We start from the raw sequence: 27,543 nt of genomic DNA, 5'->3' as shown, positions 1-27,543 counted from the left end.
TGGTGTTGGAGAAAGATTGGGGGGAAGGGAGGAGGAGGAAACCCTGTTCAAATCGTGTCACGTAGCACTAATTCATCTGCTCTCATTAGAGGGAGCAAGGGACAGCAGTGATGGCCAAGAGCTGCACTCCACACATGACACGCGAACAGTTTGGGGAATAGAAAATTGCTTTCTCAGGAAGCCCAGCCAATTAAGGACTTGACCATATTGAATGTCAAGTGTTAATTTAGGTTTTTCTTCATTTTCCCAGTAGTAATGCGGGTCCTGTGATGAGCAAATACATGTCAAGTAAAAGTTGATTGCATGAAGGACCTGGGTATTATATGTCACTGACAAGTCACAAATATACTGAAGTCTTTTAACCCCTTAGGTGAGTGTGGTGGGGGAGGGGGACAGAAAGGAGGATTATAGTACTATAATGGTAAGAATAGATAGAATATGTGTGAGTAGCTTAGATAGGACAGACAGAAATGGTAATTCATGCAAAAAAAAAAAAACAACCTGGGGCTAGGACAAATCCTACTCAGAGGATATGAACAGTGGCCTTTGGAAAGCATACATGTATGTAATTCTTTCTCACTGCAACTGCATTGCAGAATATATCTTCTGCCTCCTAAGATTATATGAAAAAGAAAAATGATGTATTCTATGGTCTTGTACCAGGAAGTTCCTCATTAAATATCCTCTTTGAAAGGAAAAAAAATAATCAAATAGCTCTGCTATTTTGGGTATTTTGGTCTCTAAGCTCTATAAAGCTGTAAACACTCAGGCTATTATAATTTTACTTTCTAACCAATATCTGTTAAAAAAATGTTATCCTATATAATAGGAAAGATGTAAAACATATGATTGAAAGAATGTTTGTATTCTGTCATGAGTGTCTCTGTAAGATAGTATTTAGCCAATAGAAGCTGGTAAGAAGGTCCATCAATTGTCTTTCATTTCTTTTTGTGCCCAGTTGTAGAAGGAATGAGATAGCAGCTTCAGTGAGAGAAGTAACTTTGCTTTTTTTTCAACTAAATGTTGAACCTTGCCCATCATGTGTAGCATCTCATTTCCATTCATCAGCATTCATTTACATATGAATACCCTCAAATAAGAGAATGTCTGTTTCTGTTGGGATTGTACACATAGCAAATGAAAATACTTCAGTTTTTAAAATACCCCTGTTTGCAAAATAGAGCGAATACTTAAGGTAAAACAGAGCACTTAATCACATCTGGTTCCCCTACACACACACACTTTTATATCTTTGAGGATCTGACCTTATAGCAATTTTTAAAATGTACTTTCTTCTATTTATTCCAGAAATTTAGTACTTACTTTTATGTTGACATTACTTACACCTGGAAAACCTGTCAATGTATGAATTTTGACAGTAAAAAGCAGTCTTTCTGTGTCTCTCCCACAGGTCAGAAATTGTGCTGTCGTATTAAAATTTTCATTAAGGTATACTTAAACAGTTCCAATAATTTAATGTTTTACAAAAATAGGCTGTTTCTTTTTTGCTAAAGAAAGATGTGATTCTTCTAATTAGGCTTTTGAATGTTGGGATGGATTATCAGTTTTTGAACATCTTTGCTTTCTCAAAACAAACCAAATGAAATGAGCTAAGTTACCCTGTCCATACCATTTTGATAAACTGGGTCTGTGGAACTCAGATGGCAGAAAGAGCACTGCTTAATTACAATCCCGATTGTCAGCAGCTTCTCTTCCGCTGGGTATATTGAGAGACTTAAGTAAGTTTCTGTAAAGTAAATTCTCATGATGGCAGCTCAGGTTGCTGATTCAAGTTATTCTCTCTTCTGTGTCACTTTTGACGGATGGTACCTAATGCAATCAACCGCAGGCCAAGAGAGCCTGTTCTTTGGTTGCTTTAGTAACTGGACTCAGTTTCATCCCCTCCTCCCTTGACCACTTCTGATACCCACTCCTTTTTGACACCCCATACTAAGCACGACTTCAGCCCAAACAAGGAAGGAAAGAATCGGCATGCTCCAGAATGGACTTTTCCTAAAACTCCATTTTCCAATGTTGTAGCCGAAGTTGCCTCCCTTTGCGTTCGTTTTTGATAAATTTAAGAAGTCAAATAGCTGACACAGATAGATAATCCAAGTGTATAGGGTGAAGAGTTATAAATTAACACATTATTCCCTCTTAATGTGAAATACTTGAGAATGCATTTTCTCAGTCCCCTGACATCTACCCAGTGAGGGCTCGCATTGTACTTTTCAAGTGGCATTGATTTGTTAAAACGCTGAATTAGCATCTCCGGCCAGCTGCCTGATCCATGGCTGTGTTGTGGGGCTCCAGTTCCTCCTGTCTCCCCTTGCCATCTTTTTTTCTTAAGTCTTTTTCCTTTTTCCAAATTTTCTGCTTCCTTCCATTTTGCTCCTCCCCATCCATTTTTGCCCCCTCTTTCCTGAAACTACTTTTCCTTTTATTCTTGTTTTGTCCTGTAATAGTACTTCTTTGCTTTCCTTCTCTTTTGTCCATCTTTCCACATTTCTCAGGTTTTCCCTTCACTTGGTTATAGAGCCTGTTAACTGCTTTCTGAAGAGAGAGAGAGAGAGAGAGAGAGAGAGAGAGAGAGAGAGAGAGAGAGAGAGAGAGAGAGACACAGAGAGAGAGACACAGAGAGAGAGAGACAGAGAGAGAGAGAGAGAGACAGACAGACAGACAGACACACAGACACACAGACACACAGACAGACAGAGACAGAGATGAATTAGCAATCCCTTTTCCCCAACCAAAGTCTTATAGGAAAGAAAAGGAATTAACATGCTTGTTTCTACATTAACCTGTGTTTCCAAATGCTTGTCCTCCTTTGTAAGGGTAGTAAAAAAAAAAAAATCTCAATTTTGTTTTGTAGAAATGAAAAGGCAATTTACAGAAGCTTTTATTTTATTTTATTTTTTTCCTTTTTGATGTCAGTTCTGGGCTTGTATTCTGCCAAGACACTAGTTTATTGGAGATAAGAGTCTCATCTGGCTGGCTTGGAACCACAATCTTCAGATTCCAGCTTCCTGAGTAGCTAGGTAAGACTGCAGCAGTAAGCCACAAACAATCCAGCAATTTATGGAACTTTTAAACTCATTTTTCTGAGAGTCATTTAATACAGACTTTTTTTTTCCTGTTCAAGGAAAATGCAAATCACTATTAGTTATGACAGATTTAATCACTTTCCATGTACCTACCAAAGCATTTCTTCAAAACTAGTGAATTTTGCAATTTTTAAAAATTTTATTGGACTTTTGATCGGATTTGTGTCTTTAGCTTCATATAGGTAGTGTCATATAGAATATTCTTCATTTTGATATTTGTATGATTTACAGATATGTGATTCTGTGAATGCATAGAGTATAAAATTGGTTGGCAGTTTATTTAAAAATAAAATGAGATTGCTTGTCCCTCCTGTTAGTGTCCTGACCCAAATCTCAGAGGTCCACAGAGGATATGGCTTTCAATGAATGGAGAGGGTATAAATTCGGCTCTTCTAAGTCCGTAAATGTGCACTCTTTTCTTTCTTGAGATGAATCTCAGACACTTGGAATCACTGTGTTGATTAACTTAGTACAAGCAGAAAAATGTACTTGCATGGACTTAGTAATTATCTTTTGTGAGTTTTTAAATCTTATGGCTTCTGTCCTCAGTTTAGTAGATTTCCCATTGATAACATCCCAATTGGAAATGTAATCAGAATTTCCCCTCAAAAATTTCTATTGCTGTTTCATACAGATGAAACTGAGTGTTGAACTTCAGTATTTATATTTTGAAAGGGAAATATTTTACATAGCTTTTGATAACCTTTGCTTCTATGTTATATTGATTTTCTACCAATCAATTATAATTTCTTCGCTTTTTAAAAATTTTAAATGAAGCAATGGCTGTCCTCTCTAACGTTAGCATGGCCTGGCTAAGGTGAAGGGATTAGGATGACTTTGAAGCATAATAATGTCGGTTTAAAAAAAGAAAAAGGAAAAAAAAAGTCTTTTATCTAGGGCTTAAGACTAATTCCAGCTACTAAGGAGACAAAAATTACTCTAAAGAAGACAATTTTGTTTTATTTTATATGTGCATGTTAACTTGCTTTGAGATCATTTTGTATTTTAGACTATTCAATCTTAGATGAAGTAAGATATTCTTCAAGTGTTACTTGGAAGGGGCTTGGCCTCCTCCAGGAGCTGAGAGCTTCAACACCTCCCTTCTTCAAGGATGATTGCAGCTCACCTGCCTGCATTAGAGTCAGATCAAGAACAACTGCATGTGACTGCCATAGAAAGGAGGAGTAAGACAACAAAGTTGAAAGGACAAGTGTAAACAAAAGGCAAACAGAGAAAGAAACAAAATAAATAGTTCTAGAAGTCATATTTTAGTAGTGGGAGAGAAATTGCGAATAACAGAAAAATGGAATGTGTTAAAGGTGCAAAATTACTGCTTTTGGTAACTTTCCCAAATTTATACTGTTGCGATTGATTATGAAGGATTACATCAGAGCAGATTAAACAGTCTGGGGCTGTGGACTGGTTTAGTGCTAAGGTAGGCAGTCATGATAACTAAATAACATTTGTGAACTTCCCTGATGCTGTTTTTACTGATTTACTTAATCATTTATTTTTACCATGCTGAGAATCAAACCCAGGGCTTTGAGCATACTAAGTGAGCACTTTGCCGCAGAGCCCCAGCCCCAGTTAATCTGAATAAAATATTTTCATTTGTGTACATGTTCATTTCATTTTATCTTTTTTTTTTTCTTTTGCCAGTCCTGGGCTTGGGCTCAGGGCTTGAGCACTGTCCTTGGATTTTCTCAAGGCTAGAGCTCTACCACTTGAGCCTCGGCACCACTTCCAGCTTTTTGCTATGTATGTGGGGTACCGAGGAATTGAACCCGGGTCTTCGTGCATGCTAGGCAAGCATTCTACCACTAGGCCAAACTCCCGGCCCCCTCATTTTATCTTTTTCCTTTGTTTTTATATTATTTGGAAGGCAGAACTCTGCTCAAATAATCATTAAATTCAATTTTTAAACATCTTATAATTGTTGTTTGTTCTGTGATAATTTAGCCACATGAAAGGGTTAAGTGTACATGTTTTCAAATTTATCACCTTTGAATTTTTCTGTATAATTCTCAAGAGAAATCAGAATTATTTCTGTTTTTGTATTTTGTAAGTCTAAATTAAATGTCACATAAATGTGAAAGAACTGGCACCTTTGATAAGTAGTCCCCAAAGCAAACCAGCTTGTCAGTAATCATAACCTAATTATGAATGTAAATGTAAAGTTCGTTTCTATAAAAATCCAAAACAAACAAAGACAAAACAACCCCACACCAAACCCAGCACTATGCAGCTCAAGAGAAAACATCCCTCCACTTAATCATAGGACTTTCAATAGTAGCAGTAATAATAAGAAAGCACATTGGCATCTGCCCAAGTGCTTGTAGAGAGGGAGCAGCAAATGGCCTGCTCAGTTTGTGTCTGTGCTGAAGTTCCAGGGTGACACATGCCTCACAAGCTGGTCACAATGAGAGGGGTCAGGGGTCATGTTCAAGAGCAGGGTGTTGCTGGATAAGGCTAAGGAAGCAGAGGTGGCCCCTCTGTCCTCAGTGTGTGGGTCTGTGTACTCCTTTCCCGTCAAAGCTGGCCCAGTGCAGCCAAAAAAGCGGTTCCTTGGCAGGGTTTAATGGCAGGATGATGTAGTCTGTTGTGACTAGTGCATTCCTTTCAGGTTAAACTAGGGAAATGGCATTGTGTTAAAATTCCAAGTCGCATGAATGTTTTATTGCCACAGTGCATTTAGCCTTCCAGGGGACTGTGTGTGGTGGTGGGGGTGGGTGGGGGTGGGGGTGACTTAGAGACTCAGGAACTATCAGTAGAACACTTCCCTTGGAAATTTTTACCCACCAGCATGAAGCTGATTTGCTGTGATGGTCACTTAGAAGGGTTTCGCTTTTTCCTAAACTGTGGCTGTTTAAAGTCTTTTCAGTCTGGACAATTAACAGCTGAAGAAAATATGACAAGACACACGCAAAGAGGTTGGGAGATAGAGAGGAGGAGGAGTGTGCCAGGAAGGAGCTGAGCTGCCTTCTTGTGTAAACTGCCCTGAGCAGGGCCCTCACTGGGCCTCTGTCCCTTGGCCCCCCCCATCCCCCCCCCTCAAGCTGTTTTGCTGTCTGCCTGAAGGCCAGGACTGATGTGTTAACCTTGCCCTACTGACTGGGAGGCTGCTGCGGCTCATGGTACTGTATGTTACCATTACTACTCCCTCATTCCTTTTCCCTAGCTGTTTTTTTTTTTTTTTTCTGTTTTCCTCCTTTACTGTTTCTGTATAATAACGGTTTATATTAGTCAGAGGGTTACACTTTTGGAATGCAGAAGGTCTTCGTTTAAAACAAAATAAACAGCTATGGTACTTTCCTTCTTCTTCTTAGCATTTAGAAGGGCTTAACTGAACTATTCTAATTGGATTACATCCAGAGGTCTCCAGTATGAGTTAAAAATCAAGAATTTTGGAGATGGAGCATTTTGAAGATGGCAAGTTACCTGTAGATCTTATAAAGGGGCTCTGTTGGCAAACCACACAAGCTTCCTCAGGTTCTGGGCCCGTTTTCAAGCTTTGCAGTTATCTCAGATATATTCATTTTTTAGAGTACCCCCGCTCCCCCACCTTCACTCATTCCTCTCCAGGAGAAACTCTAGCCATCTCATTCACTGTTTCAGTTGTTCTAAGTGTACAGTTACTGTACATGTATGCTATTTGACTTTAGTTGCAATTGTGCATGTTAGGTAGAAACTTCTGGGTTATTTCATGATCTCATCTGACAAGTTAATTTGTAGCAGATTAAGATTAAAATGTGGATATATGGAAGGAATAGGAATAGCTTTCTGATTCTTACATTGTGCTTTGTGAAATACTCATGTGTCTGATTGTTTCCTTGGAATGAGAAAAATAAGTTTATCTTAGATTTAGCTAAGAAACTATATAATAACTTAGTTTTAAATTACATAGTTCTTTATATTTCAAACCTTAAAAAGACTTTTTCTGTTCATATGAGGTACTATTTTCTGCGTGTGTTTGTGGGTGTGTGTGTGTGTTTATGGCTATGTAAGTATGTTTGTGCCTATGTATGTATCCACACTTTGTTAACTGGTATAAGAATTACAATGAAAAAATTTGTACATCTTCTAAACTATAAGTGTTGTAATAGGTTATCACTTATAAAAACCAAGTTATATAACAGAAACACCTCGAGTATATTGTACACAAACATAAACTACGAGTGGGCCTGTGTGCCCTATTTATGTAGAGTCTTAAGTACATGATTTATGTATATCTATAAAATGATGATTTTGTCAAGATAGACCTCCTGAGTTTAATCTGATTAGTGGTGTTTGGATGATGGTTTGTTCTTTTTAAACAGATACATTGACATTGTTTATGAGAAGTCTTAAACCAATAAGCAATCAACTTTACAGAAAAGTCAAGATTTATACATAGGCTTGGCTTTTCAGATTTTAGGAGAATTCATTAAATTTTTTTAACATTCTAGAGAATACTCAAAAGAATGATTTTTTTACTCTATTGGGCCTGGTGTGGTGATGATAGTCTTGGTGACTTTTGTTATCAGCTGAAAGTTTAAAATGTGATTTTATAAGACAATCCTACTTTGTGTGCCCCCTCTCTCTCTTTCTCTCTCTCTCCCCCTCTCTCTCCATATATATATATATTTTTTTTTCCTTTATTTCAGCATGTAAGTGGTGTCAAAGTTTTTAAGTAACAGAAAACCTAAAGTACTTAATTTTAGGTAAAATCAATCCTGTATATTTAGATTATCTTAGTATATGGATACTCTAAAAATGGATGCAAGTTTTAAAAATTACAAAAAAGTTTTGGTAGTTCTTTTCAGTATTTAGTTTATTAGAAACTTTCTTTTATAATTCAAAGTGCAAATAGTAGAATTACTCTCATGAGAAAATTTTAGCAGAATCAAGATTTTTCCCTAAAAATTATATTTCCTGGGGGTGGATTTATTTGTTTATTTGTTTTGCTGGAATTCTCATATCATGAGCTACTTTTTGGAGACTATGCTAGTTAAGACTGGTCGTAAGGTTCATGCGCTTCTTCTGCCATGCATTTGTCATCTCATCGTTGCTCTCCCTCCCTCCCTCCCTCCCTCTCTTCCCTCCCTCTTTCCTCCTTCTCTTCCTCCTCCTCCTCCTCCTCTCCCTCCTCCTCTTCCTCCTCTTTTTCCTCCTTCTCCTCATCTTCTTTTAGTTCTGCTCCTGTGCTGATCCCGAGTTTGAATTCAGGGTCCAGGCAGGGTCTAGACAGGGTCTAGGCTCAGGGTCCCTGAGATCTTGTGTTTAAAACTCTACTTCAGCTTTTTTGGTAGTTAATTGGAAATAAGAGTTGCAGGATATTTTCTGTCCAGGCTGGCTTCAGAGCTCAGCCTCCTGAGTAGCCAGTAAAAGACATGAGCAAGTGACTACCTTTTTGTCTCTGTCTTTCTGCTGTCTCTCTGTTTCTGTCTCTCTCCCTTGTCTCTCTCTTCACACGGGTGCGCATGCATGCACTTGGGACTTGAAGACAGAGCCTGATCTGTTTTGCTGAAGGCTAGTACTCTTCCATTTGAACCACAGCTCTACTTACAACTCTTTTGGTAGAATCTTACAGACTTTTCTGCCTTGGGCTGTCTTTGAACCATGATACTCAGATCTCAGTTCCAGAGTAGCCAAATAGGTAGGATTACAGGTGTGAAGAACCAACATCTGGCTTTTTTTTTTTTTTGAGGCAAAGTCTGTCCTCAAAGTCAAGATCCTTCTGCTCCTGGGTGCTAGGATTACAGTTGTGGGTCACTTGGTGACCTTTCTTTTCCCTTCTTTTAGTTATTTTTTGTTTTGTTTTGTTTATGTGTGCTGCTGTTTCTGGAGCTTGAAATTAGGGCCTAGACGCTCCCCTGAGGTTTTGTGCTTAGACTAGTGCTTGAACAGTTGTATCACATTTCTACTTGGTTTTTTATTTTTTTAAGATTTTTTTTTTTTTTTGGCCAGTCCTGGGCTTGGGCTTAGGGCCTGAGCACTATCCCTGGATTTTCTCAAGGCTAGGGCTCTACCACTTGAGTCACAGCACCACTTCTGGCTTTTTACTACATATATGGTACCAAGGAATCGAACCTGGGTCTTCCTGTATGCTAGGCAAGCACTCTACCACTAGGCCAAACTCCAGGCCCTGTGTTTTCTTTTTTTTCTTTTTTCTTTTTTTTGGTGATTAATTACAAATAAGAGTCTCATGAACTTTACTGAGTACGTTGGATTTGACCAGTGATCCTCAGATCTTGGCCTCTTGAGCAGTTAGGATTATAGGTATGAGCCACCGCTGCCCAGCCTACATTCTTCAATTTTAGAATGGAAAAACAGCATTAAATTGAAAATGCTGGTATAACACAGTAGTTCTTCAGGAATGTAGCTCCTTACAATGGCTTATCTTAGGAAGCTTGAGTTTTGAGAAGCAATGGGAAGCAAAGTAAGTAGAAATGAAATACTTAAATTTCTCCATTTTATCAATAGAAAAGAGGTCTTAGGTTATCAGGAGACATCTTTGCCTTTCTCTTTCCTTTTTAAAGAAATTGATATATTTAACTTTTGGGTTTTGTTCTTCCTAGACTGCAAAAATCTCACATTGTCCTTTATTGTTTCTTTGATACCTGTTAGGTCTAAAAGTAGACTATTGGTAAAGTTGACAGGTTCTATTTATCTTTGTATATAGTGTTCTAATCATTTTCTTGAATTATAGTTTCCTACTTATTATATTCATTAACATCTGATAGTAGAATTTGAAGTTTAATCTTCCAAGACTCTTGCTTCTCATTTGTTTGTTTTGTTTGTTTGTTGTTGCTAGTCCTAGGGCTTGAGCTCAGGGCCTCAGCACTGTCCTTGGGCTTTCTTAAGGCTAGAGCTCTACTACTCACACAGCACCACTTCTGGCTTTTTCTGTATATGTGGTACCAAAGAATTGAACCCTTGCATGCTAGGTAAGCACTTTACCACTTGGCCAAACTCTCAGACCTCTCATTTGTTTTGTGAGAATTATTTATATTCATGAAATTAAAATCATCCTAAATTAAGAATATTTACACCTATGTAAAATGAAACGAAATAGCAAGTAACATACATATATGGAAATTTTATTCTTATTTGTAGTCTTACACAAGGATTGTGTAAAATGTTGTACTTCTTTTTTTTTTTTTTTGCCAGTCCTGGGCTTGGGCTCAGGGCTTGAGCACTATCCTTGGGCTTTTTCAAGGCTAGAGCTCTACCACTTGAGCCTCAGCACCACTTCCGGCTTTTTGCTATGTATGTGGAGTACCAAGGAATTGAACCCAGGTCTTCGTGCATGCTAGGTAAGCACTTTACCACTAGGCCAAACTCCCGGCCCCTGTACTTCTTTTTTTTTTTTTTTTTTTTAGCCCTGTGGTATATTAATACACTGTAGATAGTCATTGATTAGCGTTCTTAGTTTCTTTTACCTAGCCTAAGTTGAACAAACTGTACCTTAAGATCTAAAATAAGTATTTGACTTAGCATTACTTTGGTCTGTTAATGAGAATTACAAACTGAGGGCTGATACTAATACTTTATAGATACCTTTTAGTATACTTTTAATTGGTAGCTTAATTCCAAGATTATTTACCTTACTATAGCTAAGTGTGGTACCTGCAGTTCCTTGTTATTTGTGCTCATAAAAGCATAGTTAACAAATTTGTATCAAGGAAGATTGACTGTATATCTCTTACTATTTTCCTGCCACATTCTTCATCCATGAATTGTGCTAGATTTTTTTTTTAATGGGATGAAAGCTAGTTGTAGAATGCTCTTTTTTCAAGTTTGATTTTACAAGATGGTTATATACAACTGATGATATATAGAGCCACTGTAGATTGATAGTAGTAAAGAGCTAGAGTTGCGTCTGTCTTTTATGCTTCTATCTTGGATCAAAGGAATACTTGGTTAGAAGAAAATAGTATCTTAACAACCTTATAGTCCAGAAAATGAGACCAGCAAAGCCTCTGTGTATTGGGAATTGAATTTTTTATTTAACTTTTGCTTAGAAGTATTACTGTGTGTAATTTTCAGCTAATATGTGTTATTTTAAAATAATATATCTTTAGAAACAGTGTAAGGCTGATTACATTGTACAATTTTTTTAATCCTGCAACTTTTCATACTTTTGTTTTCAAGTGATATAGATTTTATTTATTCCAGAGTAAGGAAGTAATTGTACTGTAGGAAATTAAACAAATCCATGTTAGTGTTCTGTGTTTAATTGTAATCATTATCTACAAATATATGCACATTCTACTTTGGTTTGCTACCTTCTATAATGGTATACCATATCTGTAAAAGATTTATACATATATGGGCATGTATGGATATAGAATATATAGATAAAGATTAGAACAGAAAATGGATCAATGGGATTGAGGAGATAATTTACAAAAGCACTGTTTTAAAGAAATTGCCTATTAAACATTGTGATAATTGTATATTCCTTTTATAAACAATTTTCAGGTTTTCTCACCTGATAAATTTATATTGATATTTTATTTAAATACCTTATAATTAGAAATATAATTTGTATTTTATGAGCAAAGCAGAAAGAATCCAGGAATCCAGACTTTTAACTGGCTGTTCATATCTGCATTTGAACTGCTTTTTATTTTTTTGCCAATCCTGGCTTGAACTCAGGGCCTGAACACTGTCGTTTGGCTTTCTCAAGGCTAGCGCTCTACCACTTGAGCCACAGCACCACTTCTGGCCTTTTCTACATATGTGGTACCGAGGAATTAAACCCTAGTCTTAGTGAATGCTAGGCGAGCACGTTACCCTTAGGCCAAGCTGAATTGCTCTTTTTATATATGACTTCAGAGACATTTTTAAAAAATGAACCTGAACCTTTGCTCATCAGGTAGAGCTTAGAAATGATGCTTGGGAAAACCGGGAGCTGTGGGTCACATCTGTAATCCTAGCTACTCAGGAGGCTGATATCTGAGGATCAAGGTTCAAAGCCAGCCCCGGGCACAAAAAGACGTGAGACTTTTTTTTTTTTTTTTTTTTGGCCAGTCCTGGGTTTGAGCTCAGGGCCTGAGCACTGTCCTTGGACCTTCTCAAGGCTAGAACTCTACCACTTGAGCTTCAGCACCACTTCCGGCTTTTTCTATATGTGTAGTACCAAGGAATTGAACACCGGTCTTCCTGCATGCTAGGCAAGCACTCTAACCACTAGGCCAAACTTCGGGCCAAGGACCTGAGAGACTCTTATCTCCAATTAACCTCTAGAAAATGGGAATTGGTGCTTGACTCAAGGTTAGGGCAAAAGCCTTGAGCTGAAAAGCTCAGGGACAGGGCCCAGACCCAGTTCAAGCCCCATGATCACTTTTCCCCTCCCTTCCCCTCCAAAAAGAAAGGAATGATGCCTGAGAAGTTTGAGTGAGCTGTTTTGTAGTATTTTTATTATTATTTGTAGTTCTGTAGTTTTCAAACCCTATGCACTTTTCTCCTTGCATTTGTTTATCAACCATGCAGAGGATTCTTATTCCTCACATAATACTCGCACTCGATGTCTCGACGTTTTCAGTTTCTAGTTAAATGCTACTTGTGCCAATCTTGCAGAAGCTTGCTTTTGCTGAATACAGTAGGGGTGGAGAGAAATCTCCTCTTTCTTACTCTTCAGTGAGAATCAGTCACTGAGCAGCATAATTCTAAAATCTTATGTGGCTTTTGGGTACTTTATGAACCTTTTTATGGTAACCCAGAGCAAGGAGTTGATTGAATTAACACATTCCATCAAGGGACCATTCTGCTAACCTTTCCCCCTCCATTTAACCCATGCACACTTTTGTAAGACAGGAGTTTTGCTATCCATTACTTCTTCTATTACTTTATCTAGTGTTTTGCTAGATGTTTAATTTTTAGTATGTCTTAGATCCTTCCATTTTTTTTTGTGTGTCAATCCTGAGTGTGGGCTCAGGGCCTGAGCACTGTCCTTGGGTATTCTCAAGGCTTTTTTCTACGTGGTACCGAGGAATCGAACCTGGGTCTTAGTGCATGCTAGGCAAGCACTTTACCACTAGGCCAAACTCCTGACCCACAGTTTTTAAAACAAAGGAAGAGTAAAACTCAAGCAGTAACCAAAAAACTTCATCTTTACCCCACTTAATCTAAAAAAAAAAATTACCTTCTTAACTTTCTGAAAATTCCTAGCTTTCTAAGATGCACAATTTAAACTTTGTGTACTTTATAATTGTAACATTTCAATAATTTTAATATATTCAACTCTTAATAATTTTAAACTTCATTGCTCAACTTGGGAGTTGAATTCAGAGCTTTGTGCTTGCTAGGCACACATTCTACCGCTTGAGCCTTTTGAGATAGAATTTTGCATTTTATGCAATCTTACCTAGAACTCATAGACCTTTATATGCTTCCTGCTGTAGCTGGGATGACATCTGAATGTCCTTCTCAGCTTTTTCTTTTGAATTGGGCTCTTGTGAATGTCTTTGTCCAGCTGCCCTTGAACCATGGTTTTCCCATCTCCTGAGTAGCTTAGATTATTGTTGTACCTAGTTTTCTACAACTTCTGTAGAATGTGTATGCATACATTGTGCAGATGAAGTATAAAGACAGTGAAAACTATTTTATAGGTGACATCTAAGGAACCATTTTATTGATGTCTTTTTTTTTTTTTTAGGTACTTGCCCATGCAAATGGGTGGAGAATTTCATGAAGTAATCATGTTTTATGTGGCTTACTTTTTTAATTCAACCATGTCATATAAATGTATTTTCCATGTGTGTAGATATTCATCAGTGGGGTTGAGTCATGTAGCTTGGTTGTAAAGTGAAAGTTTAATATCTACAAAACCTGGGGTTTAGTCCACAGTATTAAGAGCAAAAGAGAGGGAGAGGAAGACAGGAGAATAGTCTGTCATTCTTTTGGACATTCTGTAGTTTGAGTTCATTTTTACTTGCCAAGCACTCTACCTACTTGAGCCATATCTCAGACCCTTTTACCTTTCTTATTTTTCAATTATGGTCTCATATTTATTAACAGGCCGCCTAGATCATGATCTCCTATTGAGACTTTCTATGTCTCTGGAATGACAAGCATATGCTACCATCCCCAGCTTTTATTGTTTGAGATTGTAGCATATGAACTTTCAGTCTGAGCTGGCATAAGCTGACACAAGCAGTTTTATTATAAATTAATTTAATATATCATTTTGTTTTGGGGGTTATAAGCTTTGTGTTTTTCAAAATAAAGATTGGTGCTGCAATATGAACATTCTTACTTGTGATTTTATGAAATTTCCTAAAAATAAATTCTTGGAAGTGGTATTTTTGAGGAAAGTGATCTAAGTTGCATAGATTCAAGAAGGAAAGTTGATAAGTCTCTTCTGTGAATGACTAGTTGGCTAATGTGGTGGGCAGAGGTCTGATTTATCTAGTAATTATTCTACCTTGTATTTGAAGGCCCATGCAGTTATAAAGGAACATATTTAGGCATAGTCTGTTTCAGTAAAACTTTATAAAAGTAGGCAGCAGGATCACATTTGGCCCAAAGGCCATATTTATTCTGATTGGAAATAAATTAGAAAGTGATTAGGGATGGAAATTTATATCCAGCAAGCTGTAAGCTGCCTCATAGTATATTAGAAATGTGTTCCCAGCTCCAGGCTATATAATGGGCTGGTTAACTTCCTTACCATGCATATACAATCAATCAATCAATTTATTATTTTTTTTATTTATTTTTGTGGGGCATGGGCTTGGATTCAGCCTGGGTGCTCACTGTCCCTGTGCTCTTCAGCCCAAGACTACTGCCTTAACCCTGAGCATAGGCATTGCCCCTGAGCGCTTTAGCTCAAGGCTGCTGCCCTACCCTTGAGCCAAGCCACATTTCCCTTTTTTTTTTTTTTTTTTTTTTTTTGGCCATTCCTGGGCTTGAGCTCAGGGTCTGAGCACTGTCCTTGGATTTTCTCAAGGCTAGAGCTCTACCACTTGAGCCTCAGCACCACTTACGGCTTTTTTCTATGTATGTGGTACCAAGGAATCGAACCCGGGTCTTCATGCATGCTAGGCAAGCACTTTAACCACTAGGCCAAACTCCCGGCCCCACACTTCCCATTTTCTAAAGGTTGATTGGAGATGAGTCTCAGGTCCTTTTGTGCCCAGATTGACTTTGAACTTTGATCCTCTGATCTCAGCCCCCTGAGTAGCTAAGATTACAAGTGTGAGCTACCACACCTGGCTCAATCAATATTTATTTTAAAGAACTTGTTAAAGGAGGTTTTCATACCTGCCTCTATTCCACAGTCCTAGTAAATATGAAATTAGAGTGGTGTAGATGTTGGTGTATATATTCTTAGTCTATATGTCAGCTTTCAGTGCATGTTTACAATTTGTAGGGTAAGGGTAGACCTCTTAAACTTGGACTATAAGGGAGATGTGCGTGTTCCTACTTCCAGAAAGTTGTTTCATGGACTGAGATTCTAGAGACATCCTGAAGTAACACAAATGGGAGGTCTAGTAAGAGGATTGTCTAACCAGAAAATCCAAGAAGTCCATTTCAGAGGAGATTCATCTCAGAAATATACCACAGATCAACAAAGATGACATGGAATTTGTTACTGAAACTTACAGGCCAAATTATACACAAAAGATTGTTCTGTGCACAGACAGTAACAATTTTGCATCTTGAATTTCCATAAATTAGAAGTTATTGGCCCCTGCCTGTCCTTGAATCATTTGTTGAGGATCAGGTGGAATATTGGAATAGTTAAAATCACTCTACTTTTAAGAGATTTATATTTTACTCAATTACCATATATCTGTGGACTGGCTGTGTATAAAAGCAGTTGGTCAGGTACTGTGTAGGAATACAAAGAACAATATTTTAGTTCTTGGTGTTAAGGAAAGAAAACATGTGTTTAGAACCCAAGATTGCCGAGTACTGATTCACTGTGGTGAAGATTCCTCTGTCCAGGTATATATCAGGCAGTTTTATGGAAGAAGTGTCATCAAGAAAAAGGGAAATTTGCAAAAATAGATAGATGCATGTGATAGTATGCCAAAAATAGCAACAAGATCATGTCATGGGAGAAAAGCCCAAGTAAGTATCATGAGACATCAAATAATGAGATTGTCAGTGAAGTATTATTTTATGAAGGAAGTGGGGAGAACAAAGCTGGAGAGACAGGTTAGAGATTGAATGTACCATACCTAGAAAAGTCTTTAATTGTTAATTTAAGAGTAGCTCTAAATATTACTTAGGAGACTGTGACAATTGGTTAGCAAGTGTGGAAGGATAAATTGGAGATTATCACTAGGATTAGTGTAAAGATCCAAACACACTTTTGAAGAAATGGTCTAGAAGGCATGAGAGTTAGATAGCTGAGGGATCTGAAAATCAAAATGGGAGACTTTTATAAGGTAAGAAGTGTTTTAATCATGATACATGGCTCTGAATCTTTGTTAATGGAAATAGCATTAAGATAGCAGAATACAGCAAAATGAGGATACAGCAGTGTGCCTGTTTTGCTTTTCTTGTTTATAGAGAAGTTAACAGACACTGAAAATTTAGTATTAGCCTTGACAGTGTGGGACTAAAATTCACATGAGACATAAAGGGTAAAGGCTTATTCACAGATGTTGACAGATGAAATCTAGGAAGAGCTTGGCATCACTGAAAAGAAAAGGTGTAGACAGAAAATGGTATTTTACAACATGACCTATCATTGAGTCAATGTCGTGGGTTGTTTTAGTTTTCTATGAGGGAAGTAACACCAAAATATGTATAAATCATCTTGTTGTCTGTTAGACTGTCTGTTTAAACTTCTAAAACGCCACATTTCGGAAGTAAAGTATGCCCTGCTTGGAAGAATATACCTTATTTTACAATATTCTCAAGGAAAAGATGAAAAACTCTCCTTTACTTTATCTTCCTAGCACTTCTTGAGAATTTCTGTAGCAAAGATAGTTTTGATGGAGGAGTTTATATTCCTTGTATAAAAAAATAGGGGCCGGGAGTTTGGCCTAGTGGTAGAGTGCTTGCCTAGCATGCATGAAGACCCAGGTTCAATTCCTCGGTACCACATACATAGAAAAAAGCCAGAAGTGGTGCTGAGGCTCCAGTGGTAGAGTGCTAGCCTTGAGAAAGTCCAAGGACAATGCTCAGGCCCTGAGCTCAAGCCCCGGACTGGCAATAAATAAATAAATAAATAAAAAACATGTTTTCTGCAGAGTAATTGCATCTTTTCATTTTACATAAATCTCATCCTGGTTGAGATCTATATGTTTTGGGAATGGGGTACAGTGTTTTCTTTTTAGGGTCTTTAACAGGCTCTATGAAGAATTGTGTAGTACACATTGTGACCTCTATTTACGCTGGGAAAGTTTTCACTCTATGGAACAGTGGGACTGAATATGCTCTCTGGTGTTTTGTTTGGTGTGATGTGTTTTTTGGTAACAGTCTAAGGGCTTAAACTCAGGATTTTGGTGCTGTCCCTGAGTTTTTGTGCTCATGTTACTTACTGCTCTACCTTTTGAATCACAGCACCACTTCAGGTGTTTTGGTGGTTAATTAGAAATAAATGGGGTTGGCTTTGAACTGTGATCCTCAGATCTCAGCCTCCTGAATAGGTAGTATTACATGGTGAGCCATTGGTGATAGCTTCCTTTCTTTTCTTAAGAAAACCATGTTGCACAACAATGTTCATTGCAGCATTATTCACCATAGCAAAGATATGGAACCAACCTAGATGTCCCTCAGTTGATGAGTGGATCAACAAGTTGTGGTATTTGTATACAATGGAATTCTATGCTGCTGTCAGAAAAAACGACATCGACCCATTTGTTAGGAAATGGAAAGACTTAGAAAAAAATTCTATTAAGTGAAGTAAGCCAGACTCAAAGGAACTTAGGCTCAATGGTTTCCCTCATTTGTCATAATCAGTAGAAACCTTGGGCTCTCCTAGCAGAGATCTGCAATAGAGCAAAATCTTGATACATAAGGCCATATAATGTGAAGCTAATTGAAAGGACCTCCAGGATATTGAAACAAAAGCCACATAACGAATGATTGTTGTCCTTAATCTATTATGTTATCTCTCATCTCCTTTGCTGTCCCTTGGGTATCTCATATTGTTACAGTATCTCACTTTGTTATCTGATACATTGAATTTATTTGTATGTGGTTATTTGAAATTTGATAGGAAAGGGAGAAAACCAAGAGTTGGGGGGGGGGGTAATGGGTACCAAGACATGTGAAAGGGTATCAATGTAAGTGAATTAATGCACCTTCTATCTGGCAAATATCATGTAACCCTTTTATTAATTACAATAAAAAAACATATTTAAAAAAAAAAGAAAACCATGTTGCTTTATTTATCTGGAGTATACCACAATATGAGCTTTGGCAGTGTGGTTAAATCTCCCCTGCTTCTCCTGTTCAGAGTAGCCCGTCTTCCTCCAGCTAGTTGGTAAGATTTGTGATCTTCCTTCAGGCTGTTTTCATAGTAAGTTTAATTCATGTCAAATAGAACTAGAGCTACAATGCAGTCTTCTAGTATCTAGCAAACTGCTAAATCGAATATTCTGTATCCTCTGTGTTTATCTTGATGAAACTATGATTGACTACTTATCATACATTTGTTTGTTTGTTTGCCAGTCCTAAGTCTTGAACGCAGGGCCTAGGCACTGTCATTGGGCTTTCTCAAGGCTAGTGCTGTACCACTGACCCATAGCACCCTTTCCAGCTTTTTCTGTGTGTGTATACCCAGGAATTCAACCCAGGGCCTCGTGCATGCTAGGCAAGCACTCTACCATAAGGCCACTCTCCTGGTCCTTAACTTTTCTTTTCTTTTTTTTTTTTTTTCTATGTATGTGATACCGAGGAATCGAACCCGGGTCTTAGTGCATGCTAGGCAAGCACTCTACCACTAGGCCAAACTCCCGGCCCCTTAACTTTTATTTTTAAATTATTTAATCTGTTTGATGTCGATTCAGTGATAATGTGTGATGCTGAGGATTTGGGGATAATATTTGTCATTTTATTGTTGAAAACATGATATATATGTCCCAGTGGTGGTGGATCATGTCTGTAATCCTAGCTACTTAGGAACCTGAGATCTGAGATCTGCAGTTCAAAGCTAGCCTGGACTACAGTCCATGAGGCTTTTATCTCTAATTAATCACCAAAAAAAAAAAATACAAGTAGTAGTATAGTAGCCTGAGCAGAAAAAGCATGGGTACAGCATCTAGGCTTTGAGCTTGAGCCTCAGCGCCAGCAACAAAAAACAAAACACAAATTCCAAACATGATAATTTCAATTGCATTTCATTTCTCCAAGTCTGCATTCAGCTATTTTACATACATTTTCAACCATCCTTATCTTTTCAGTATTATTAAATTTAAGAAAAAACAAAACAAAGCATTTGAATTGTTCTATTTTTGTGCCTCTTACACAGTAAGACCAACTTATGTGAATATCTGTTCTTCTGTTGAAGTGAACTGCTTTCTTAAAATTGTCATCCTCCAAAATAAAATAGTTATAAGCCTTTTGGCCATTTCTTTTCTTTTTATTAGAAATACTAATTTTTTATTTTGCAGTCCTGGGCTTGAGCTCAAGGCCTGAGCACTGTCCTTGGACTTTCTCAAGGCTAGAGCTCTACCATTTGAGCCTCAGCACCACTTCCAGCCTTTTTCTATGTATGTGGTACCAAGGAATCGAACCCCGGTGTTTGTGCATGTTAGGCAAGCACTCTACCACTAGGCCAAACTCCTGACTTGACCTTATTCAATCTTACCAACCCTTCACAGTTAATATGGCTAACTGAGCAGGTATACAAGGTACTACAGCTGGAACTTAAACAGAGTTACCTGTCAATAATGGTAATTTAAATGATGAAAGTTGAGCCCCAAAGACAATCAATCTGGATATAGATAAAAATATACTTGAGATTTCATTTAAGGTCAGTTTTCAAGTTTGACAATGTATATGCCAATAAACAACAATCATGATACTTAACTTCCAAAATACTGACTTCCAAATATAATTGAAATCAGTTAAGTATTTCATTCTTAAATATAAAACCACGCATTGTTCAGGTTAAAAATGACTTCCTTTTTATTTTCTTCAGTGATAAAACCATGGTAAAATAAGAATGATAGGAAATCAGTTGAATTATTTCAAGTGGTAGGAAATTTTCTAGTAAAATAATTCCTTCCTTCCTTCCTTCCTTCCTTCCTTCCTTCCTTCCTTCTTCTCACCCTCCTCCCTCTCTTTCTCTCCCTCTCTCTTTCTGATTGAATGAATGAAATGGAATTCCTCTGCCTCTTGTTTCATCCAGGAATTAATAAAAATTGTATGTGAACCATTTTGTGCATATTGGAGTAAAGATACTATGTAATTTTAGTATTATACATGGTTTATTAGCCTCCTCAGGGTGTCTCCAAATACAATATTTCTTTTACCCTTTATTCTATAAAAAAACAAGGTATTTTTTATTGTTTATGACTGTGAAAGTTGCTGTATTTGTAACTGCAGAGGTTGTTTTTTGTCACAGATCCCTGTTTTTTAGTGCTCAGCCAGGGTAATTGAGGGAGGATATGATCATGCATTGCAATAAACAGATCCTAGCTCCTTGGAGGAGGACATTGTGCTTGCTCACACCCCATGCCAAATCATCTGATTGTTCTTGTTCCAAATCATCAGCCTGTTGAGTAGCAGAATTATAAGAATTATATAGTGGTCATACCTCCCCCCCTCTTTCCTTCTTAGAGAGGGAGGGAGGGAGAGAAGAGAGAGAGAAAGAGAGAGAGAGAGAGAGAGAGAGAGAGAGAGAGAGAGAGAGAGAGAGAGAGAGAGAGAGAGAGAGAGAGAGACTGCGCAGGGGGTGGGGTGGGGGGAGGGGGCAAGTGCCTATACTGGGCGCTTGAATTTAAGGCCCCGGCTTTGTCCCTGGGCCTCATTTTCCACCCTCCCAAGATAGTGCTCTACCATTTGAGCCACAGCTCCACTTAAAACATTTTTTGCTACTTAGTGGAGATAAGAGTCTCACTGACTTACTTACCTAGACTGATTTCAAATCTTGAGCCTCAGATCTCAGCCTTCTGAGTAGCTAGGATTGCAGCATGAGCCACTGGTGCCTGGTTTTCCTTTTCTTTTTTTCTGTCTTCTTGTCTTGATCTTGAGTTATTGTTCTGGAATGACTCCAGAGGGAGGGAAGAGAGGGTTTACTCAGATCCTGTCCCCATGCCATTCACTTCCTTTATAGCATGTCTTCCATATTTGTTATGTTCCAGTTTGTACAACTCTGCTTCATGTATGGCTCTTGTAAGAATAATTTTTATCTATTCTTAAAGTATATAAGCATTTTATGACCACTCCTTGCTTACTGATCAGAGATCAGAGCTTTTATTCTTGTTTTAGGTACTGACTGGTTGGCATTTCAGTTTTAGCTTGTGGATCCTTGGTAGGGAATATTTTAGTTGTGGAATATCACTTCTACTCAAATGGTATGACAAGTGGGACATGGTGCCTCATGCCTATAAGCCTAGCTACTCAGGAGACTGAGAGCTAAGGATCATGAGTGTAAGCCAGCCCTGGTAGAAAAGTACTCTTAAAACTCTTAGCTCTAATTAACCACTCAAAAGCTGGAGGAGGTACTCGGCTCAGAGTGATAGAGGACTGTCTTTGACCATAAAAGAAGCTCACAGGCAGTGACAAGGCCCTAAGTTCAAGCCCCACAGCTGATCAAAAAAACACAAGTGGTATGACAGAAATTAAGATGTAAGTTAGCTGAACTCTAGACACTTAGCTCATTTTTTCCCCCAGTTTTTGTATTCATTTGTTTGTCAGTAGTGGGCATCACGAGTGTCTTCATCTTTGTATTGTTTTGGAGTCTCTTATCTGTACTTTTTCATGAGAGCTCCTGGCTAGCTTGTTGTCCAGTCTATTATAGTTAATGGCTTTCCTGAATTCTTTGTTTTATCAGAGTGGCTCTTCCTCTTGTTATTAGGCATTGTGTAGCCTCTGAAATTAGTCTGAAGTTCTGCCAGTGCTTCCCCTCTGGCTTGGGATGTGACAGTTCTTATGCCCAGCAGTATTCCCCAATCTCCTTATAGCATATCCCTCAACTGCATTCTCTCTCTCTCTACATTCTCTTTTTTCTTCCTGTTTTTTAAAGGCAGTTTTCTGTATTAGTTATTCTCCAAGTTTTTCAGATTATTTTCCTTGTCCCCTCAAAATTACTAGATTATAAGTCTCTGGAACACATATAGTAGTACTTCAGAACTGATCTGGGCATGTGGCCAACTTAACTGAAGAGATGAGCTGACATAGAAATTAGTTTGTTTACTTGGGCTGTAACTTTCATACTATCTATTACACAGAACCCTATTTGAATGTTTAATATGTAAAAAGTAAAATTAAATTTCAGATGGACATCAACTCTACAAGAAGTATCCGTGGCTTTCTAAGCCAGCTTTTTAGTAAGATTACTTTTCTTTTCAATTTACCATTATTATGCTTTTGTCTTCCTTTGTTATCTGCCTTCTACTCATCTACCATTCTTATTCATTTCTAATATTTGAGCTATAGCTCCTTTTTGCAATTTTCTATCTTTTCAGAAGTCTAGTGGCTGTTTATTTGTGATCTTGGTAGACAGAACAAATATGTGTATGCGTGAGTTGCTATGTGTGTGTGTCCACATGCATATTCAAATACATGTGAGTAGGAAGCTTGCCACATTTCCTCCTTATCCCACAGAAAATATGTTTTCTGGAGGCCCTTTTGATACTGAAGTGAATGCCCACTAATCTCCTTTGCTGAATTCTCCTGAGAGGAGGGAGAAAGAGAGAAAAAGAGAGAGAGAGACGGAGAGAGAGAGCTTTATTCTTGTTGTCATATCTTTTGTTTCTGTTCATTATACACAAAGTAAGTTGTAAATAGCACTCTCACACACCATGATTCCTCTGAGGTATGTACAGGAGAGCAGATAGGCACTCAGCTCACCCTGGGGATTCCTCAGGATCCCCTGCAAGGCCTGTCTGCTTCCTGTTACACTACTAGCAAGATGAAATCTGTCAGTTCTAGACAGTTATCATCCCATCATGGAACCTGTGGCATAATGTTTAGGAAAATTAGCTAATCACTGCACTATTTTTTTCTTTGACTGAAGTATTTATGCTCCTAGAAGCAAACAAAATACATAAGAATGCAAAAAGCACAAAATGACAAGACCACACAAATATCAATCACTCAACATTTTGTGAAAACCATTAGCTTTGTTGTTGAGTATAGCATTGAAACAGACAGGAATCATTAACGTGAAGGTAGGTAAAGTACAATCCTCCCAATCAGCTTAAAATCTGTTTCACACACTGGTAAGATTTGCAACTGTATTTTATTATTTTATAGTGGTATAATAATAAGGAGTTAGATAATTTATGTCTGTTGTTTCTGTCAGTCATTTTTTAAAAAAACTGCTTATAGGTAGCTGGCTAAATTCTTGAGATTTCTAAATCAAAAGTCAGAATGCAGTGTACCAAGTTACGACTAATTTGATTTTTCAACTTTTATGGCCAAGATATGGCTTGTCTTTTTTTTTTAAGTACCCTTTGAGATCATTGATAGCACTATCTCTAGTGGTTGTGCTGGGGGTGTTGGATATTGTTAAGCCATAACTTATTAGTGAACTATGAAGATTACTTTGATTCTCAGTTTGTATATCTATAAAATATGAGAGTGTACTTTTATGACTCCTTGCATATTATTATCATTTTTTCTGCTTAGCAATTCTGGGATTCTAAGCTTGAAAGTGCCACCCACTTCCTTACTATTTCCTTTTTGTGATTAGGATTGTTGTAACAAACTTGTAGCTTGCCACTGTTTCCTTCCCATCTTACTCACTCTACTTTTAGTTTTCTCTCAGAAATTGTATTATTTCTAAGTGTCTGAAGTTGTAATTATATGTAATTGTAGTTTTTTAACTTTCTTTTTTCCTCTTGGGAGTGTTTATAAAGTGCATTCTGTGACTGCAAGGATAAAAGGAGTTAGATACTTAGTATTTATAACAGTGAAATAATATTAAGGGAAGTATGAATTTGTTTTGAGTACACAAAATAAGGTAGTGTTTACATACAATTTATAATATGTACATACTAGCTCATGGAATCTGCTTTAGTTAGCTAAATAGTCACATTTGCAGAAGTTGTATAAAAAGTTTCATTTTAATATGGAGTATTCTAAAAACAGTCCCCTTTCCCTTTTATCATCCCTTTCAGAGAATTACTGTTACAGAGCTCATTAGTGGCCCTATATCAATTGAGAGATAGATTCAATGTTATTTCTATGTGTGATGCAAGACATTTATACTGTCTCTTGTTCCTACTCAATTTCTTTCTGGTTCCTCAATGTAGCTATTTTTTATTTACATTGTTTATATAATTCTACACTAAAACTCAAGTAGTAGGTCCTGATTTCCCTTTTGATTTCTATTAACATCTGCTTTGTTTCCTTTGATTTAAAAAAAAACATACTTTCCAACAAATGCCTTTAGAGTTGTATGCCATTAAATGTAGTTAGGATTCTTAAAAGTTAGTTGTTGAGATTGAGCACTAGTGCCTCATGCTTAGCTACTCAGGAGGATGAGATCTGAGCATCAACCATTTAAGGCCACCCTAACAAGAAAGTTCATGAGGCTCTTTCATTAACAATAAGGGTAAAAAGGGAAGAGAAACCAGTAGTGAAGCTGTGCCTCAAGTGGTAGAATACCACCCTTAAAGGAAAAAGCCAAGATACAGAACTCAGATGCTGAGTTCAAGCCCTAGTACCAGCACAAAGGTAAAAATAAAATAAAATTAATTTATTGCTTTCATTCTTTGTTTTTTTTATCTCATTTCTTTTTTTTTTTTTTTTTGCCAGTCCTGGGCTTGAGCTCAGAGTGTGAGCACTGTCCTTGGACTCTCTCAAGGCTAGAACTCTACCACTTGAGCCTCAGCACCACTTCCGGCTTTTTCTATATATGTGGTACCAAGGATCGAACCTGGGTCTTCGTGCATGCTAGGCAAGCACTTTAACCACTAGGCCAAACTCCCAGCCCTTATCTCATTTCTTAAATTTGAATCTTGACTTTATAGCTGACCTCATTTATTCTATTCTAAGCCTTAGGTTTTGCACATGAAATGGTAATATTTTAAGAACAAGAGGTCTTATATATATATATATGTATGTATATAAGATGTCTACATGCTTACTGTCACATAGAACATTATTGATGGAATTCATAGGGAAGGAGAGGTTTTAAGTTGAAAATTTGATGATATATTTTACCTATTTCACCTTGAGAGTGTAGGCTGGATGGAAGAATGAGAGACTTAAGGAGGATTCTGGGATCTGAAAATGTTTGGGAAGTTGACTGAGTGCCTTTTTTCAGTTAGTGATATTCAGTAGTGTCAAGTGTAAAACACAGCTAAATTTTGAGTCAAGAGAAAGAGCAAAACAACTAACAGAATGGGTTTGGGTAAAAACTCATTGGAATAAAGGAAATTGATTAGTACAGATGATCTTAATCTAAATAAAAAATCAAAACACCAAAGGAATGCTTTGGAAAGGAAAAATACATAGGTAAGATACTACTTTGTTGATTAAGATTTAGGAGCATCTGGGGAGATAATGTGATTAGCAAGACAGCATGAGTTTGCAAATAAGGAATAATAGAGAAATTAATTAATTTTATGTTGCAGTGTATTGAATTCAGAACTTTTTGCATGCTATCCAAGCACTCCCTACAAACCTATGTCCCCAGCTCCCTAAGAAAAACTTTGAAAAGTTTAAAAAGATCTTACACATTTTTATATTAATAAGGTATACATTTAGAAGATGATCTTTCTGATTTCCAGTGTAGTAGAATTTTAGTTACAGAGAAATATCTACCAAATTATAACTTTCATTTTAATTTTTACTTGAACATTATACAAAACATGTACAAACTTTAAACTTTAAGCATGGTAGGCATGGAGATCAGGGAGGTTTGATTTAGTGATAGAACACATGCCTATGCCTAGCCCATGCCAGGCCGTGAGTGTGATGTCTGGCACCCAAAATAAAAACAGTCACAGCAAAAAAAAAGTATGCATATAAATAAATAAATATTGATAAATAAGAGCATGCTTTGTTTTTTAGTATATTTTTTATTGTAATTAATAAAAGGGTTACATGATATTTGCCAGATAGAAGGTGCATTAATTCACATACATTGATATCCTTTCACATGTCTTGGTACCCTTTACACCCCCCCCCCCCCCCCCGTCTTGGTTTTCCCCCTTTCCCTATCCAATTTCAAATAACCAAATACAAATCAATATATCAGATAACAGAGTGAGATACTGTAACAATATGAGATAACCAAGGGACAGCAAAAGAGATGAGAGATAACATAGTACATTAAGGACAAGTCATTCATTATATGGCTTTTGTTTCAATATCCTGGAGGTCCTTTCAATTAGCTTCATATTATATGGCCTTATGTATCAAGGTTTTAAGAGCATGCTTTGTTACTAACAATAAAAATTAATTTCAACAGGTATTTTAAGGGTAGAAATGATCTTTAGATATCAGAGAATGTATTTTGTCAATTCTCATTTAAGACTTTTAAAGGACAGAGGCAAAAGGATGTGTTATCAATATCCACTAACGATTGTATTTTTAAAGCTAGATGTGGTTGTACACATTTATAATTTCAATACTAGGATGTATAAGGGGGAAGGGTCACAAGTTGGATGACCCCCTGGGCTATGTAGTGAGTCTCTGTCTCCAAAGAGAAAGGTGAGAGTATCAGAAGAGATAGAGGGAAAGGAGTTAGGAGTATTACATTTCAGTTACTTTTCTCTTACCTTCTTTCTTTCCTTTCTAACTTCCTTTGTAGAGATTAAATGTCTATTTTGTGCTGCATGATATGAATGTAATGCTGAAGTAATGATCACATAGATCTTTTCTTGCACTTTTTTTCTTATAATTAGTAAGTTAGATTGTATGATATCTGTAATGTATTTGTGGACAGACCAAGGGTCAAATACATGTTAGGACAAAGTGGCTGCTACAGACATAGTTTGGGATATCCCTGCATCTCCCTGGTTCAGGTATGACTGTGTACAGTTCTCAGAGGCCTCCATACCCAGCATCTAACCCAGCCATATTCCCTCAGGTTCCACTGGCATGTGCTGGCAGAGTGCTGGGTGCAGACTTTTGCCCAAACCTGGAGGAGCCAGACCAGAGGCTGGAAGTCCAGGTTGGAGTCTTACTGTTTTATCAGCTGGGGGTGGTATGGCAGAAACAGTGATCCTAGAAGGATATACTGGTGATATCATGTTATCAGGACAAGAAAACCATTGAGACAGATGTAAAAGAACAAATGTAGCGCATGTATATGTTGGCTTTACCAGAGATGGCTTACTTATCCAGGAGATATATTCTATGGGAATATTAT

At 37.4% G+C, this 27,543-nt stretch overlaps 1 protein-coding gene across 7 annotated transcripts in view; it reads left to right on the top strand.

Annotated features, from left to right (window-relative positions):
* The window catches only part of Bnc2 (basonuclin zinc finger protein 2), a 414,469-nt gene that overhangs the window by 156,291 nt on the left and 230,635 nt on the right, over nucleotides 1-27,543 (top strand). For 6 of the 7 annotated variants that reach the window (XM_090330026.1, XM_090330027.1, XM_090330029.1 and 3 more), the window contains exon 4: nucleotides 27,262-27,345. The exons of the other annotated variant lie outside the window; for it this stretch is intronic. In XM_090330026.1, coding sequence (XP_090186152.1) covers nucleotides 27,262-27,345 — 84 coding nt within the window. The remainder of the gene's footprint in view (nucleotides 1-27,261; nucleotides 27,346-27,543) is intronic. 7 annotated transcript variants of the gene reach the window in all.

Source organism: Megascapheus bottae, chromosome 3 (assembly GCF_031878675.1).
Source record: "Megascapheus bottae isolate mThoBot1 chromosome 3, mThoBot2.hap1, whole genome shotgun sequence".
In the NCBI taxonomy this organism is placed as follows: Eukaryota; Metazoa; Chordata; class Mammalia; order Rodentia; family Geomyidae; genus Megascapheus; species Megascapheus bottae.
Note: the sequence above shows the minus strand (reverse complement) of the source record. Positions and strands in the feature narration are given on the sequence as shown.